The sequence below is a fragment of the Lissotriton helveticus genome, chromosome 2_1 (assembly GCF_964261635.1).
Source record: "Lissotriton helveticus chromosome 2_1, aLisHel1.1, whole genome shotgun sequence".
Taxonomy (NCBI): Eukaryota; Metazoa; Chordata; class Amphibia; order Caudata; family Salamandridae; genus Lissotriton; species Lissotriton helveticus.
In genome coordinates this window covers 686,092,408-686,111,653 of record NC_136059.1, presented here as the reverse complement: position 1 = coordinate 686,111,653, position 19,246 = coordinate 686,092,408, and the positions used below count along the sequence as shown (strand labels likewise).

The window sequence follows — 19,246 nt, the reverse complement described above, 5'->3', positions numbered from 1 at the left end:
GACCCGGGCATGAAGGAATCAGCCCTTCTGGTAAGGGCTCGGCAGCGGCTTTCCTCTTCCTCCGGCTGGCACATCAGACTCCTGTGCCCCCGAGCTCAGCTTTCCTTCCAGAGTAGGTGACTAAACCGGGTGAATCAGAAAGCGGTCGGATTCAGGGGCATTCTGCATGTATCACAATCAAGATTTGTAAAAAAAAAAAGAAACATGCACCACTATTGCAGCGAGAGTGAGTGAATTCACTGAAAGTAGCGTTGTCAGAGGAGAAATATTGTTATGTAGAGGACAAAAAAATAAAAAAATCTAATTCATAATGTTGTTTGTATGGGGAACATTTGTCATCCTTGCCATTACATGGCAGTGTATGTTTTATTTCTTTTTTAAGTATAGTATGGTGGTTTTCCACTTACGGCCCGTTATAGTTTTCCATCTTTGTTTTACTGTAGTGATGTCATTCGTGATTATAAATATCCACAGTGGCTGCTTTTCAGCCTCCAAATATATTTGCTCAGCATTGCTGAAAGCTAGTTTCCATCTTACAACTTATTAAATGGAACCAAAGAACAGTGGCCTGTAGTGAAAGAGGTGCTAAGGTTATCACCTTCTTGAACACCAAGGTATAGGAACTGATGCATGTTATGCACAATGTATATCAATGCCCAATTCCTCTCCCTCGTGCCAGTATATCGTTTTTGCCCAATTTCTCCCACCCAGAGAAGGGTTTTAAAAAGTTATTTCATTTTTTAAAGTTTATGCCCAGTGGATAATCTTGAAAAGATGCGAAATGATTGTGTGATACATAGGGTGTTTTCGAAAGTAACACTGTGGAGGGCATTTTATAGAAAGCTGTTTTGTTCATAAAGCTAATTGGCGTACCAACTAGATATGCACAGTATGTCCTTGAAGATGTGCTAATACCTACTCTTTGTGTACGGCTCTGAATGAAGGCTTGTCGATGCTTGTAAGCAGCCTTACCATAGGCAAAGATTGTAATCAATGAAATCCTGGAGTATGGACATTCGGTCTAAATATCCACCCTTAGGCCCACCCTGCACCGAGGCCACTTTCAGAAATTCCAAAATAGGCCCTTAGAACTCCATCAATTTCACCTAGTCCAGCAGTAGGTTTAACTGTGATCTTTGTATTCTTAGTCAGTTTGGTAGAACAATATTGATTTCTATTTTTTCATGTTCAGTCTAGAGCCTACTAAAATTAAAATCGCCATTCCAAGAGATGTTGTATTTTGTAATAGGTTACTATTGTTAGTTTTGAATTACTCTGCCTTGTATTGGTTCTAGTGATGTCGACGATAATGGTTTTCATCAGTGATGGAACCATGCCATATGTGGTGATATCTATGACCACATGTGAGGTCAGGCGTTAATGCGTTAGGCAAATTATACAATGCTTGCCAAAATTGATGAATTTTATTGGGATTTGTAACCATAACATCCCTTTAACTGAAGCAATGTAAAGGAATATTTATGAATTTTCTTAACATTCTTTCTTCCGAGTTTTTAGTCATGACTCTCCTGTAATTTAAAAAAAAATCCGATGGGTTTTTAGAGAAATGTAGTAAAATACGTTATCTCCTTGACTGTAGAAAGCCATTGCATAAGAACTCCACGTGTGCTGCCTGGGCTGGCTTGGCATAAGGACAGTACTTTACGCACACAGCCATTTTCAGGTCTGGGTTGACAGCTTAGTTGTCAGACAAACATTTTGCACACCATTATTAATGTGGGCCTTATGTCCGCTCCTTTCAAACATTGACTTTATTTTAGCTGTTTGGCTTCACACTTTAGCAATCAGCTCTCGGCTCAGACCAGGTGACTTTTGCTCTCTCTCCTGATGCTCTTGACTGTTAGAGTGTATCTTTATACTTTCATTGCAATGCTTGTATTGAATTCCATGAAGGACTATTTCCCAGCCTTTTTACACCCTTGCTGGCCTATTCCATCCTCTTGAGTGTCTCATACTTTTCCCCTCTGTATTTCTGCTATTTGTTCACCACCCCGTCTGCATCCCTGCTCCTCCATCTCACTCCTTGTTCTCTCCTCGCCCTCCCATGCCTGCCCCTCTCATTGCTCCTTTTTAGGTTTCGCCTGTCGAAAGCTGCGCAAGCAGCGTTTCGCGCAGGCGAAATCTTATGTTAGAAACAGTGTGGCCTTAGTTCGCCTCTCTCTTCCATTGGCTAGATCCATAAATGGAGGCTAGCCATTGGAAGAGAGATCTTTCCGTCATTCACCGAGGCGACTCGTGGGCGTTCCGGCGATTTTTTTTCTCATCCTGCCCCTTTTAGCAGGTCATTGCGGCGGTGGGCGTTTACTTTTTTTTTTGGCCGCCTTTTATTTTGTCATTTGCCCCGACCTCTGGTGAGTGCTTACTGCTGTCCTGCCTTCCTCCATCCCCCCTCCCGCTGTCCGGGTGCCCGTCCCCCATTCCCGCTGTCCGTGTGCCCGTCCCGCTGTCCGTGTGCCCGTCCCCCCTCCCGCTGTCCGTGTGCCGTCCACCCTCCCGCTGTCCGTGTGCCGTCCCCCCTCCCGCTGTCCGTGTGCCCATTGCTGTGGTGAGCCGTGCGTTTCCTTCAGCTTCTGGGGCGACTGTGGTGTTCTGGCAAAATCATTACTTGGGAAGACGTGAGGAAAGTTTTTGTGAAATCTCTCTGCGTGGTTAGTGCACTAGTGTGAGCTTAGTAGCTGGAGGTACAAACCCACCCTGCTTGTAATCCAGGTTATTGTGCACACCTTGTGCCTGTGGGCGTCGTTCAACATCTTGCTCTGTGTCTTTCTGGGAGTTTGCTTGGGCTGTGGTCTGTGATTGAGGTTATGTAGATAGATCGCTTTATTATTTTGTTAGGCAAAGGACTGCCCACAGTCTGTTCAGAATGGGCTGTGGTGGAATCCGTAATAGTCTGGGCTCTGCACGGAGGTGGCAGGGTTTAGCTAGTTTCTGATGTTTGCATCTTGCCATGTCACCATAGCTGAACACCTTCCACATGAGATATCTGAAAAAAAGCCAATTTAGACGAACATATGGTTGTCACATCTTAGCGCTCTGAATTGACCTAGGTGATGTTTCGGTGATTTACAAAACTGTATGGGTAGCGCATTGATAGAACATGTGGACAACTGAAGCGCGTCACTAGAGTGGAACCGGGTGTAAGTTGAGATTCCAGACACTTCGGACCCCCGGACACATGGGCTGGAATGGAGTCAGTCAGTCACGTGTCATGCAGTGCTTGACATGAATCACTCAGCCTAAGCCCGACTTTATTCTGCGGCGCTGGCATGTCATGTGGCGTGGGGAGTGACGGGCCGGGTGGGGACATCGAGGGGGTCCGATTTTCTCTTCTATCCATTCTGCCGTTGCTTTTTTACTCAGCTCATTATCGCCTTGTGATTATCACCATGTGAGGAACACTTGGTGTTTGGGGCCAGTTTTCATTTTTCGCTTGCAAAGCCAAATAATTCGCCCGAGGCCACCACTACAAATGTCATCACTTATGAATGCGGCCAAAAATGTCAGCTCGGTCAAAAATAGCATGTACCCTGCTGGTAGTTAATAGAATCGAGGTTCTTCCAGGAAATTGACTAATGCGTGCTGTGATTTCCAGTAACACTATATTTACTTCCAGCGTGTCCGTGTCTTTTCCAAACCACAGTTGTGACTGCAGCTGAGTGTCTCAGCTTGATGAGTGGCATTTGCCAGAGATTAAACTATTGGCATTGTAAATGACAATGCCATTTATTTATCTGTTTTCAAAACCAACACATAAATACACATTTTGTCATTTACAATGCCAATAGCTCAAACTTTTCAAAAGGCGAAACCATTGCATTGTAAATGCTTGTTTTTTCCAATGGATACAATAGATTCCAGTGGTCATCAGATCGAATGTGGGTGAAATAAATGTGTTTTCTGCGAATACTTGTTTTGATATGTATATGCTTAGATCTTCTGTTATTTATGAATTTATAATCTGGCCTCATTTCCATTACAGGTGGATGCTACAGAGAATGAGCCAAAAAGTTTTATTTTTATGAGTGAAGATGCAACGACAAATCTAGACAAACTCATGGTTTTAATTCATGGTAGTGGTGTTGTAAGGGCAGGTCAGTGGGCAAGACGATTAATCATAAATGAAGATCTCGAGAGTGGCACCCAGATACCTTATATCAAGAGAGCCTTGGAGGTAAGGTGAACATTTTCTTCACTCTTGAATTCAGTTGGGTTAAACAAACTAATTTGTCTTGATCCTCCATTGTTTTTATCCTTCGCTATTTACATTTTTTAAACTTTTAAGATCAGTGTCTTTTTTAAACTAGAATTTATTTATCATATTAGTCAGTGTTTTTTGTGAAAGTAACTGAGAAGAGTTTTGAGCATTTATAGTTATTTTGAAATAGTTGTGGGTGTCTGCTTTCAGTTGGTATTTATCACCACGATTTCATATAGGAAACAACTGTGGAAAATAAAGTTCCTTTTAATTTGATATCTCAAATTCATTTTTGGTAATTCGTTATTTCAAGAAGGAAAACTTAAATCTGGTTACTCTTTAGTCATGTAGTGCTTGTGCTTTAGAGTTTGGTTGTGCTTAATTTCTTGTCACAAAACAGTTGCTCAAAGATTGTCAGTAACTGTATACTGCACCTTTCTCAAGCAAATCTAAGATTGATTATATAGGATTAATCTTTTTCAGGAGTGTGAAATATTCATAGGGTGCTATACATTTGTAAAAGGTATAATGTTTGCGCACTGAACTTTGTGTAGACGGAAGTGTGACATTCATGAAGGGCAAAAATGAGTGATATACACAAGAAGCAGAAATAATTTAACATTTATGGTGTGCAGAAGTGCGAAAAACCTATGATGACTAGAGCACAGGGGGCCCTTTTTTGATGTTGGTACAATGAAGGCGGTTGGCGTACAAACCAGACGGTGAATCCGAATCGGTTCAAGGAGCCCGTCGTCCAGTTGGAAGGGCCTCATAATCCCTAACGGATGGCATTTCCGCTGTCTGGATTATGATGGCACTTTCCGACAGCAGTTCAATGTCAGACTTTCCTACCTGGAACTGCTGTCTCAAAATGTCTTTGGGGGCCCCTAGCAGGGCCCCCTTCGCCCTGGTCCTCTGGTTGTGGCACCCATGGTGCCCGCTGAAAATTTCTGCACCATATGGCAGGCCCCATGAGGTGCCTGCCACTGTGCCCACCACTCGATGCAGGAATTGACACAAACTCTCATGTCTCTATTGGAGCTTGTCCTGCAAGCGGATTACGCCTGCCGCACAAGCTCCCTTAGAGAATTGGGAGATCGTAGTGAGGTGTGCGGAACCGCCAATCTATAGTTGGTCGGTTCCCACACCAAAATGCTGACTGGCATTGAAATTAGCTCCAGGGTATTGATGCCGGCAAGTTTAATTGTAATAAATCTATCTTGAATAGAATCTTTGTGAAAATGTATGTCATTTGGGTCCTGTTGGCAGTGGGGTTTCACCTAAATATCGACTCAAAAAGAAGGTTGGTCCATAACATTGTGGTCAAAATATTGTGAACCAAGGTATTCAAGGTAAATATTTTTTAACAGTTATACTATTATATCAAAGTATGAAATATTATTTGCCTTGGTTTTTTATTTTGGTGTTTTATAGTATTGTTTTTATTTTTTATGTGTTACTGCAAACTAAAAAATAAATAAAGTATATTACATGTTTTTAGTTTTGGGGTTTTAGTGGATTACTGGGTGGATGGCGTTTCTAAATTATATATTAATCTAAGTTCATTAAATAATTGGTTATTTGTTTTTTATTGATACCTATTTAGTTAAAATATTTATAACTTTTTAAAATTCTCTATTGCATTTTTATATTCGGCTGTTGGGTTTATTGTGTGAATTTGTGGGTATAGTTTGTCAAACATATACTAATTAATGTTAATTGATTAATTTGATGATGATATCATTATTGCAGGTTTGCAATCATTTATTTGTTTGTTCATTAAAGTTTTATTTATGTATTACATTTTAAGTTTGGGTTTATTGGGGTGTTGAGTAATTAAACAGCTTTTTTTAAATGTTTATAGTTGATGGATTTTTGAAAACTTTTTTTACGCTGTTATGTATTTAAATACTTCATAGTATGTTGGCTTATGTATTATGTTTAAAGTTCAGCATATGGGGTTGTGGGGGTATTTTTAGAAATACAATATTTAAATATCTAAGATTAAGTGATCAATGTATTATGTTATTTTTTTAAATTAGTAAGTAATGTTAATATTTTTTTATGAATATACATTATTTTCTATGACAAATGTGGTATTTTGTATTATGTGGGGTTGATTGAGTGTGTATTTTGTAAATAATTAAATCGCTATCTTTGTAAAAAAGAGTTGTAATATTTTGTTAATTTATTAGGTGACTGAGATTTCTGTATTTTATGAGTGTTTGAGGTTTGCTGTTTATTTTGAGTTGGTTTAAAATATTATATTTATTTTTATTAAATAATGCAAATTACAAATATATATATATATATTTGAATTATAATATATTTGAAATTTTTTTACAATGAGAAATGTGTTATTTGTATGTAGTAAAGTGATATTTAAAATGGAGTTAGAATAGTAAGTTTGATCCGCCCCGACCACCCGCTCCCTCAAATTGTATGCACTTTCCCCAGTATTTGTTCGCCTTGGGTTACAATAGAAAATCGGATTCCTCCTCTAGACCTCCCCCTCCTCCCTAATTTTAAAGTTTACTCATAATCTTGCCTACACTTTAAGGGCCGTAAGGGTCACAGCAATGTTCAACTACCAGTTGCAGAAGTGATATCATCCACAAAAAAGGAGACAAGGGAAAGAAAGAAAAACACAGAGCGTGACAAGCCCCTTCTCACACCAACTTAACACCTCCCTTCCATGGTTCTTGTGTATCTTGCAATTCTGACTTTGTTCTGTTCCATTCGTATAGTTTGACTGGGGTTAGATACCAGTACATCTCTAGCTTACAGAATGTTTCTCTTTTGTACTCTTCATAGTTTTATACGCCTGCCTATAAATATGTTCCTACACTTTGCTTGTGTGCGAGTTACCTAGTTCTAACTCCCATCGGGCCAGATAAGCTAGTTTCTCTGCCTGATGGCAATAATCAGGAGCTTGTAGATGGAAAAAAGCACATCCGTCATGATCCCCTCCCATCATCCACTTTTCAAACTGTGTAAGCTCTATCGAAGCACCCTATTTCATCTCAATCTGTGGTACACAATGACATATCTCACTGTAAGGGAACCTCTCATTTTTCTGCTGACCATAGTCTCTCTTTAGATCTTCAAATTAATGTATTTGCCCTGCTCGAAAGAGAGATCCAACCATCATCCATCTTTGCTGTAGCCAGGCCATGGATTCTCCCCTTACCAAACCTAGAATGAATATGGATTGCCTCAAATCGGTGTAAATAAAGGCTGGGGGCAGGGCATTGTAGGCCCCTTTGTCATTGTCATCCTATCCCAGACTCCAAGCATCACTCTTGTTATTAGCCCCAGCTTCTGTGCTTTTCTTCCATGCGTTGGATGCCCCATAGAGAATTACTGGCTGTCCAGCACCAGTTTTTTTGTGTCTTTATCAATTCCACTGGGTATCGAAGCTGGGCTGCTTGAGAATAGCATGATAAAAGCATGTTAAGAATGGGACTGCTTGCCCTCCGAATCAGTTGGAAGAAACATTGATCAAGTGTTTTAGTCTGTCCTTCTTTCCTACCAAAATTAATTCAGTATAGTTAGAAAGAGATTAAGCACTTTGGGGAGGATTGTCATTTTCACAATAGATATACTTCCTATGTTCAAGAAGGTTCCCTGATCAAAATTGATAAAACATGTTCGACTTTCAGCTAGTAGGAGGAAATAATTAAGCACAACTACCTGGGAGGTAGATTGGGCTATCATAATTCTCAGGTATTTAGCTGCTCTTGGAGACCATTGAAGTAGAAAGTTTCTCTATAGCGCATCAAGGGCTGCACTCAGAATCCATAGTGCCAATGCCCCTGATTTAGCCAAATTAATCTTGAATCAGGAAACAGCCAATTCTGTATAGTTATCTTAAGAGTTCAAGAAATGGACATGTGCATCTCTAACAGGGAGAGCATGATGGCATTTGTGATCATTATCAATTTAAATTCGTTAGTATCTATCTGCACTCCCCAACTGCCTCATTGTGTCGAACATGGACCACAAACATCAATCGTCAAAGCATAGAGCAGCAGAGACGGGTTGGCACCCATTTGTGGTGCCCCGCTAGATCGAAAGGGAGTTGAAGCCTGTCCATTAACTTCAGTTGTTGCTTTTTGGCTTTTATAACTACAAATGGCCATCTGAGAAATCGGGGGACTACCCACATAGCATCCAAGTACACCATGAAGCAGATCCAATTAACATGGTTAAACACTTTTTAGCATCCAAGGATCGCTGTAAAAGTGCCATCTCACCACCACATCTGGGACTAAATTGCTTCAGTGGGGCCATTCTGAGCACTCTAATAATATCTGCCACCTGGATCCCATTGTAGTGTAGTTCCTATTTTCCCAATAGGCTCTGCGCATTGGAATAGTACCTACAGCAGTAAAGGCCTAGGCCAGACGTTAACTAGGTCTACTACTGTCGATACTAGACTTAATTTTTGGGTTTGCCAGCTAAGCTCAGAGTTCGCTAGAAACTTTCTCGAATGTTCAAGGAAGGATTAACTCCCCTGATTAGACAAGAAGGGATTTAGTTTCTGACAACCATAGAACATGACAACTTTGCTCTCCCCTAATCAAGAGTCAATCTCAAGAGTCGTGTGAGCACAAGGCAATTATTTTACTCAGTCAGTACGTGCATTCTTAGTCTCATCAGAATGTAGAGAAAAGGAAGAGACGGGCGTGTTCAATAAAAGATGTTATTTATTGATCAGTCTCTTTTCTCGTACAAGAGAAATGGATCGATATTATTGCAATACTTATTGTTAAGTAAAGTGCATACATTAAAAGCAATAGTATAAAATAATACTGTAAAAACATTGATATGGTTTCTGAGCCATATGATGTTTAAAATGATTAAAATATATTTACATACACATATACATTTGACTAAACGTACTCAACTGGTGTTTCTAAATACGCCTACCCCGTGTACCTGACCTAAGTCTAATGCGTGGGCGGGAATAGAAAGTTACAGTTTAAGTTAAGTTTGTTTTTGCCAAGTGAATAACTAAAGAATTCTCTGTGAGGGGTTATTCAGTTCTGTACCTGGAATTTAGGATGAATGAGGAATGGTATCTCTTTCTCTGCTCTCGATATTCCAGGCTGCCTGCGAGGGCTACCCGGAAGCGCCGGTGCTGGGTCTCTCGGCTTGAGATAGCAGCGCGTCTCTCAGCGCGTCAGGAAGGCGGGGCTGTTGCCTGCGGGGTCTGCTTCTGCTCTCGGCTTCGGCAAGTATGGCTGCTCCGTCTTGTCACCACGCGTGTGTTTGCATAGGGCAAGGTCGGCAATATTTATACCTTAAAGGTGCCGGGATTGACGTAAGGATGGACATAGGTACGTCAATAAAGATGTCATACGACTTGCTCGTTAGCACATTCTTTACTAAAGTTCTCTGTGAAATCAAAACAATGGCCGCACGGATTATCCAGGTTGTCATAGGTTTGATTTGTTATGAGAACGTCGTATGCCTTATCAGGGGCTGGAGGAATGTCGCTTGTCTAATTAGATCTCAAGCGTTATGACCTAATCAGATAACACGTTCCTGTGCCGTAGTGTGACTGCGTCAGATAACGGTATCTGCATCATGGGGGTTTTCTTGCCTCATGGGCTGACTGTTAGTTAACTAGCTAGGTAGTTTAACCAGAATAGGGTCAGGAATAGGGGGATCGATTCAGAACCTATAGAAATACACGACACCCACTCCACGCTAACTATGGTCATATCTACTAATCTATGCATAGTATAACATAGTACAACATACTATAGAGTATAGTGTATACCTTACCACCCCAAAATACATAAATGCATTTTGAAATTTTCAAATATACTGAAAAATTGCAGTCATATATTGTATGCACCTAAGCTATGAATTAAATGCAAAGTAAGCACGTATTTTATGCATTATTGCTTGTTGGTATATGAGAAATACACATGAAATGGCTCTTAATATGGCTATACAGAAAGAAAAGTCGAAACCATTTCATCACATAATATATTTTGTGAACATACCAGCGGGCAGCTAAAGTCTATATAAAGTCTATAAAGTATCTAAAAATAGAAATCTTAGTTCTCTAGGAATAGTTTTCTTACTTTAAGCAGAAGATCAGTGTCCCGGGGAAAAAATATATAGAAAAATATTTTAAGGGCTTGCTGAAAAAAGTTGCTGTCCGTGAACCGGATTGTAATTGTTCATGTGACTTTATTTTTAAAGTTGAAGGCCGAATTCAGGGAACGCCGTGTGCGAGTTTACTCAAAAGTCTCTATTTCTGTTCCGGAGAGAACATCATATCATTCAGGCTTTCGAAAAAACTGTCAACAGCTTCATGGGAAAGTTCCTCTAAGTCGGAAATAGGGGTAACCATGCATTCGTGCGCATGATTGTCTCCATTGACATTCTGATTTGCATTGCTGACAGAAGGTCGTACCTGTTCGATGCTGCTTTCATCTTGAACTTCACTACTCTTCAATCGTAGTGGTGAAGATTCCAGGAATGCCGTCATCAGAATTGGCAGCCTTTGAGGGCAGCACAGTGCGTGAACCTTGGTAGGAACCAACAGTGTATCTGCATCCACCGGCGCATCCGATTGTAGCGTCAGACAGGTGTCTAACACGCATTCTTCTCCGCATAGCAGACACCTTAGTACAGGTAAAACACACCTTTGCCACATTGGTCGAAATGATAGAAACCAAGTCATGTTTAGGTCTCTAAGCCGGGAGAGTCCCAGGATTTTTGATATCCGGTCCCGGTATCCAATGGCTAGGATCGTATCTTCCATTGTCGCGAGAGTTTGATCTGTGACATGGGTTGCCATAACGAAAAATAAGGACTAGGAATAGGATTCCTGCAATTAGTCCCAGGATCAGGGGAAGTCCGCCAAAAATCGAATGGACGAAATCTGGAAAAATACCCAGTATGGCTTTGAATGGTGTTAATGCCATCGAAAATACTGTCTTAAATACCTTTGAGACCCCAGTGGTATCAGAAATATTTAAGATTTCGCTCAGGATTTCCGCGAAATGTACGGGGGAATTAGTTGATAATAATGTATGTATCTCTGCAGTCGTCCTTGCGACTTGTAGATCATACGTTTCTTTAGATGACGTGAGCCTTGTAGGCGTCTGAAGAAGCACTGTTTTCATTCTGCTTAAAGTATCTATTCGAATAGAAGTAATTTTCAAACCGGGCCATGCCCTTGCCTCCCTGTCTGGAAAGGAGCTGGGGAATAAAGAACGTCCACAGCACTTGACCTTCGCCGTCGTAGTGACGAGATAAGGAGTCCCGGGCATAAGACTACAACATCTGCGGTCTACAATAAGAATGTAACTCCCATTATAGAGTCTTTGAAAGAATGGTTCTATTTCAGTTGCAGGTGCGCCTTGCTGGTGACATGAAAGGTTGTATGAATTCCCTTCACAGGCTCCGTGCAAACTAATACCGTTACACAGAAGCGTGCCGCTTAGTGACATAGCACAATTGTTGCCACTAAGAAACACTTTCTGTCCTTTGTTACTGACACATGCATGTGAATAGGGCAGGTTCCAAGTTGTTTTAAGGTACCCCTTTCCCAATTTCTCGTACATGCCAGCCTGTATATATTTTTGGCAGTATTGAAACCTGAAGGTTGAGATTGGAATATTTATGATTCCGTGGATTATCCATTCACTGACAGGTCGTTCTGACATTGTCATTGGTAATCTTTCTAGTTTTTCAATGCTCAAGATTGTATAATCAGCACCCTTCTGCGCCATACCGATTTGTCTATCAGTAAGGTTAAAGATTTGGAATAGTGACGTTGTGTTGATTAAACGCCAAGGCACGTAGCCTGAACGCAGATTTTGTAACGTCCAGCCAAGCTGTACAATAGAACGCAATTGTGACTGTCCATGTTGTAATAACAGTAAGTCTTGCGATAATATATCGATTGCTGAAGACACAATGCTGTCCAATGAAAAAATTCTGGAGGACAGAGTCATTAACCCATTGTCCACTACAGAAAGTGATTTTTCCAAATTAATACGATCAATTTCACGTATTCTCTCTGCTGTCTCAATTTGAGTAACCTTCCAGGCCTCATTGTATGCTGCATATACAGAGGCTGCTATGAAACGCTTATGACGCTGTTTGCGTGGTCCCAGTATGAAATCACGCAAGTCAGCACCATCAGTAAGTAAAGTTAGGTGTTGCTTAATTTCAGGCAGTGTGGAAGTTTGTAGCCATTGAAGGCATAATTTGCCCACACTGTAGGTTGTTATTATCCCTGGGTGATGTCTTTGGGGATATCTAGGGTCTGGCCTGGTCATTTTGAAACCCTGTGTTTTATTCAGGAATCTATCTTGACAGTTATTTGTATCTGTGGGCCAGATCAACCATTGTTTCCAATCAGGATGTGTTCTGTTTTGGTTAAGTATATGGTTTATGTCTATTTCTTCATCTGTTTCAGAGCTATTGCTAAACATTGTCGGCTTTGGAATAGACAGGTTATTTAAATCTTTGATTTTGGCTAAGCCAAGACAGGTGGTTTGTTGAACAGTGTCATTTAAAAATATCATTTGTTCTGGGATCATGCAGGCTCTAAACAAAGCTTCTAAACCCTGTACTTGCCATTCTTTTGTACCCCAAACACTTTTCAAATCAACATTTTTGTCCCAATAATCAAATCCAAAAGTATTCATTTTTTCAAAGAACGAATCAGAATAAATCAATTTTGTGTTGGTTATCATGGTTTTCATCCCTGTCTTGTTTGACAATTTGTAATAAAATGTTTCAGCATTAGTTATGTTAAAACCTGAAAAATATGAATATTTGTCATAAACGGTTCTAGAGCTCCCTTTTGGAGGTGTAGCACAATGTTCCCATTGATTATAATTTAAAACATTTCTAGGTTGTGCAGATTTATGCAAGAAATGGTTACCATAATGGTTATAGCAATACATACTATCATAATTTGTAGAACCCTGCAAATAATCATGTTTTGTAAATTTAGCAGACATTACTAAGTCAGACATCATATTATTTATATTTTCAAAGTCCCAATCATCAGCAAATGAGTTTGGTTTTGCAAAATCACTCAAGGAGATCTTGATTTGGTGTGGATATTTCAGGATCTCGACCGGACCATAAATTTCATAGTCAGTGTTGTCCCAGGCTACCCCACCAGGTATTGGAATTGCTGTGAAGTTGGCTGAAGAAAGTTCTTAAGAAAGTTCTCGTTTCTTGACGTGTGAAGATGTGTGTGGTTTGAGGACCAAGTTGATGTTCTGACTTGCTGTGTCCATTTTAGCATATTTTCCCTCAATGAAGCGTCCCAAAGTAAATACCATGATGAGCCAAAGTATGAGGATAAATGCACCAAAACCCACCCAAAATTCAATCCATGGAGAAACCAGATATGTTTCTTTCAGTTGTTTCAAAAGTTCCTTAGCTTTGTCTTTAAAGGATTTTGATGATGGCTGTGTCTTTTGTTCACTGAAGCCGTCAGAGGAATCATCGAAGTTGATGAAGTAACCAGATGCAGTTCTGTCAATTGTTCCAATTGGTTCAGGATTTTTGTTTTTTGCATTTTCACTTGGTACTTCAGTATAGATTGGTGTCTCTCTGCCAAATGTCTTTATTTGGGTTTTCAGAGGTCTTAGTTCTATTGCATTGTTGCATAGTCCTTGTTGTTCTTCTGTAGGCGTTTCGAATGTGATGAGCCTCTTTGATAGGACCTCTGTACTGGTAGCAAACCTTGGTGTTCTGCTACTTATTGGGAGTCCACTTGGCCTACTGTTTGTTATCGGCCACATGTTGTGGTTTTACCAGGTCGATGGATACAACTCGGTTCTCCTTTTTTCCAGCAAGTGGCGGTAGTACAACTGATCTTGTCCCGTTGACAGACAACGTAAGAAGGCCCAAATTCCTTCTTTACCGCGATCTTCTCCCTGACTAGATCCCCGACTTTTGGAATCCAGACAGGTCTTGCTGGGACAGGTGGTGAATCTTCAGTGGTCGTTGGCTGTTGTTTCAACTGTATGTTGCTCAGGTCTTTTCTTGTTTTGTTTAAGTCCTGCAAAATAGCCAAACGGTCTTTGACATCAAAGGTTTTTTCTATTACCTCTGAAGTCTGACTATCAAGGTCAGAGATCAACATCCTAGTTCCGAATAATAATTCGTACGGACTGAATCCCTTCAGAGAATTTCTTGGCAAGTTATTTAGACTACGTTGGACACTTATTAGATGTTTGACCCACCCAGCTCCCGAACCTAATATCCTTTCTATTATAGATTGCTTTCTGCCTTGGTTTTTTCTTTACACCGTCCCATACCCTCAGGAAGGAAGTGAGAAGATTCCCGCTGGGCTGTGCTCATTTGGCCATGTTTCCCCCCCAGGCTGGTTTGCTTGAGTGAAAGAAATGGTCGAACGTAGCATGCTCTTAGCGTATATGCCATTTAGACTCGCAAATCTTGTATAATAGTCCGGACGTCAGCCAAGTGCTGGTGATCTACATTATAAGTGGAAACTAGCCTGTATATGTTAATCGCAAGCCATTCTTTTTGCTGGTAATATTATCTGCCTTGATACGACGAGGTATTAAACTGCTTCTCTCCCCACTGCGATCTCTGTTGCAGTTTGGGCAGTTTTTTACAAACATGGTGTAGTGCAGGCTCATGCCTGGCCACCAGTACCGTGATTGTAATTCTTCCAGAGAATCTTTTAATTTAAGGTGTCTGTGTCCCTCGCCCATGTGTGCGTCTGCGATTAACAAGTTTCTCCTGTCCATGTTTGGAATCACTCTATCCCCCACTCCAGGGATTCGAGCAAAAGGGACGGAGTTTGCATCGATTATGTATGTATAATTGAGTGGATAATTGATCGGTAACGCTGAGCAGTCGCCTTTTGATGACGTTTTCACCGCCAGCAATGTTTCGCCGTCAATGTATTTTAATGTACGCTTTTTTCGATCTACGGGAGCCGGTTTACTGGCTGCCGCTGCGGCTGTTTCAGCCAATGAATTCCCTACAACGTGAACGCCATCACGCTGGTGACTCAGTGAGTGTGTCACGTGAGTCTTTGGTAGTTCTTTTTTCAAAAGAGCTACTTGTTCCCAGAGCAGTCTCTGCTTTATTGGTGCATCTGTGTCATCTTTGTAACCGTTCTGAATCCATGTCTGCAAATCCTTGTTATATGCTTTGACGCAGTAATATGAATCTGACACTATAAGTGTCGGGAATTCGCGATCCGCATTATCTAGCGCCATTTTCAAAGCTAATATTTCAGTTTGTTGTTCTGAATTGGTTTCTACTGAGTGTGTCTTTGTTAATAGAGGTCTTAGTTTACCTCTGCGCCACACTTCTTTTGTAATCTCACATGTTGGGTTGTATGCTTGTTCTCCCCAAACGGAGGGTTGAGCATGTCCGTCTGTATAGATTACACAGGCGTAATGTCGTAGAGGCAGAATGTCGATTGGCAGAGGATACGTCTTTTCATATTTTAGATTTTTCAATTCTTCTAATTCTGGATCAAAGTAGTAGTATACTTTGTCCGTTGTGATTGAATTCACCCATTGTATCCATTCCGGATTCAATGTTGTTGTTGGTAAATTACACGGTGTTGTTAGTGCCTCGAAGGCTGATTCAGCTGTTCTGACTGTGATATGTCTACCGTCAGCTATGTCTTTTTCTCTAGCTATTGCGGTTTGAACTGCTTGAACAATTTTTCCTTTGTTGCTGAATCTCTGTTCAGCTTTTGTGTACAAGTGTGATTTGAATGCAATTGGTACCTTATCTCCCTCATTAGAGGTTAGGTATGTGAATCCGCATCTCCCTGGGATGACTCGGATCACAAGGTTGCGTGTATTATCACGGGTTTCTAATTTTGTTTTAATTAGCATGTCTGTTTGTAAGGATCTCAAAATTTCTGTGTGTGCTTGAGTCCAACTGGATCTTTTAAAGTCTGGTTTAATTAGATCATAAAGGGGTTTGACCCTTTCTGCGTAATTTGCAATATATGTTCTTCCGAAATTTAGGAAGCCTAGAATTGACTGTAGGTTTTTTAGTGTTTTAGGAGCTTGGATTACGGCACATTTCTCTAGGAAATTGTCTGCCAGGCTTTTACCTTCACTTGATAACTCATATCCTAAGAATAGGACCGACAGATGGGCAATTCTGGACTTTTTGAAGTTGAATTTGTAACCCTCTGCAGCGAAACCAAGTATTATGGTGTTCACTCTTTTCAAGTGAGTCTCCAGGTCATCATCTGTTAAGTAAATGTCATCGACATAAGATAATGCTTCATCATCATATAGTTGTAGTAATTCTGTTACTCTCGCTGAGAATACCCCCGGGCTGTTCTTGTACCCCTGGGCTAACCGACAGAATTGTTTTTGAGTGCCATTTACTGAGAAAGCTGTTAAATATCTGCTCTCTGGTGCTATGTTTTGACAAAAGAATCCATTGGAGATGTCCAAGGTTGTTTTGTATTTTTTGCGCACTATGTTATTCATTAGTGCAGCACTGTGTGAGTTTTGCACTGCAAAGGTTTTGCAGCATGTGTTAAGGTGTCGGTAATCCAAAACTAGACGATATGAGTTGTCTGGTTTGGCGACTGGAAACAAAGGATTGTTCATTTGTGAGGTGCAAGTTTCAATCACCCCCTGGTATTCTAGCTGATCTAGTATTTCATTTACTTGTTTTTTAGCTTCTTGCTTGATTGGGTACTGCCTTTGTGCAGTTGGTTGTGATTTTAACTGGACTTTGTGAGGAGGAGAATCCTCATCCCATCCTACATGATTTTTATATAAAGCAGGTGCTAAGGCCACTGCCCACTTTCTAGCAAGTGTATATTTTTTATGAATCGGTATTTGATTCGAGAAGGCAGGCATAATTACTTCTTCGCCATGAGGGCACTCCCTGACAAACTCTGGTGGCCAGTCTTTTTCAGCTAGAAGGATGTCATAGCCTTTGGAGAGGTTATCCCAAAATAGTCCCCTAATTTTCCTAGTCTTATCTCCCTCTATACGTAATGTTATCTCGTATATTTTGTGGGGCTTGCTAACTCTGGTATCTGCAGTTTCCACTTGAAGGTATTCATTCGTGTCCACTGTCTCCAGATGATTCATAAGGACTTTGCGAGCTATGCTCACCTCTGCTGCGCTGTCTAGCATTGTCTGAGCCCACTCTCCGTTTTTCAGTTGTGTCCTCAGTATTCTCGGCATTGTTAACTACCTTGATACTGGCTACCTTCTTTTTTGGAAATTGTGATTTCTTTTTCAGTTGAGCAGGTTCCTTGTCTTTGGACTTGGCGTGCTCTTCTGATCGTCCTCTTCTTTCCGATTTCTGCGAGGAATTCTGAAAAGATTGAGAGGGACGTGTATCAATGTCTTGATATCTATCAGGTTTTTTAATATTATCCCTATTTCTAAGGTTATATCTATTCCCAGAGGGGTCACTCTGGGGTGACCTTTGTCTCGGGTTTGGAGATTTCTCTCTTCGCCTAGGAGACCTTCCTCTGGACTGGAATTTCTTTTCTTTAGGATTGGATTGTTTATTTCCATCCCAGTTCTTTTTTGGTGAATTATTATTATTATTAAAAAACATTTTTTCTGGACTTGTAGTCAGTTGCGGTTTTACTGGTATTCCACCTAGACTATCTCTGCCTAGTTCTTCATAGGATTTTTCTATGATTCTGGCAATTTCAGCTGGTTGGTCTGCTATATCTGTCTCTTTTAACCTCTGGCGGATCGCCACGTTTGCTGCTTCACCTTTTATGTTGGCTAATAATATAGCCGAGACCTGCTTGAAGTCTTTCAGTAGTTTCATACCAAGAGTTAAAGCAGGTTCTGGACCGTATTCATCTTGAATTTGTTTTAGCACATCTGGTATTACCGAAATGGATGGAACACCGTGCGTTTTTGTATAGATGGAAGCAAAGACTGTACCCCAAGTGTCACAGTCCTCAATGTGTGGTGCGATTCCCATTGGGAGACATATAGTCAGAATCCTGTGTTTTTCCAGCGGGGTGGTGTCAGGAAACACCGCCTCTATTTGGGTAATTTTCTGTGCCAACCAGAATGGTATCTGTTCCCGTTTAGCTGGAACTTTACCTAGGCAGGATTGGATGTTCTGTGGTGTAATTTTATTTGTGTTCCCCTGGTGAGGGGTCAGCTGTGGAAGTTTAATCGCTGGCTGAATTGTTGAAGTCCGCATTACATACTGAACTAATTGTCTGTGAATTTTTAGTAGTTGTTTTAGCTGTATTAACAGCTCTGCTGCAGGCATTCTTTCGATGTCTGGATGTGGTGTGTATCCGGCTAAGACCGGCCACGTTGCTCCTGGTCTTCCTAAAGGACCGAGCCTTGTAATGTGATTGTTATGTATTAGGGCGCCATCAAATAAGAGCAAATGCTCTTGGAATTTGAGTGGTACTTCCACCTCCTCGAAAGGAGTGTACGTTTCAGGAGGTTCCTCTACTTTGTAATAGTGGAAGTACTTTGTTACAGCATTTGCTGCTGGAAAATGTATCCATGTATAGTATACCTCTGTCTGCCGATATTCGTGTGCCTCAATTACGAATATGACTGTGCCACCTCTAGGTGTCAGTCCATTTTCTATAAGTTTTAAGGTTATAGATCTCCTTTTAATGACCGGAATGAGTATTATATCCGCGTCTGCTGCTTGCATGGTAGCATCAGCATCTGCTATTTCAGTAGCTAATCTAATTGCCTCTCTTTCTCCATCACTGTCTCCCATTTTACTGACAGGATGGTATTATTTTTGTTTGCAGATCAGGTTTCTTATGGAAACCGAGATTAGATGCACAATATTCTGGAACTGTTTTATCCTTCAACGTTGACTAGACCAAGAACCATACATAGGAGTTCCCTCCTGCGAGGTTTTGGAGGATATAATAACCTTTCACCCACTCCAGACGTCTTTGGAGTATTTGGGAAAAGGGGTCTGAGTGAGAAAGCACGACTGAGTTACTCTAAATGTCTTACGTTAGTTTTATCGCCCTTTCCAAACGCGTTGGGCGCCATGTAGTGT

The 19,246-nt window shown here is 40.8% G+C and overlaps 1 protein-coding gene across 4 annotated transcripts in view; it reads left to right on the top strand.

Moving 5' to 3' along the window:
* Positions 1 to 19,246, top strand: part of ARB2A (ARB2 cotranscriptional regulator A) — a 1,817,924-nt gene that overhangs the window by 411,372 nt on the left and 1,387,306 nt on the right. For 3 of the 4 annotated variants that reach the window (XM_078675377.1, XM_078675378.1, XM_078675379.1), the window contains one exon: positions 4,001 to 4,192. The exons of the other annotated variant lie outside the window; for it this stretch is intronic. In XM_078675377.1, coding sequence (XP_078531503.1) covers positions 4,001 to 4,192 — 192 coding nt within the window. The remainder of the gene's footprint in view (positions 1 to 4,000; positions 4,193 to 19,246) is intronic. 4 annotated transcript variants of the gene reach the window in all.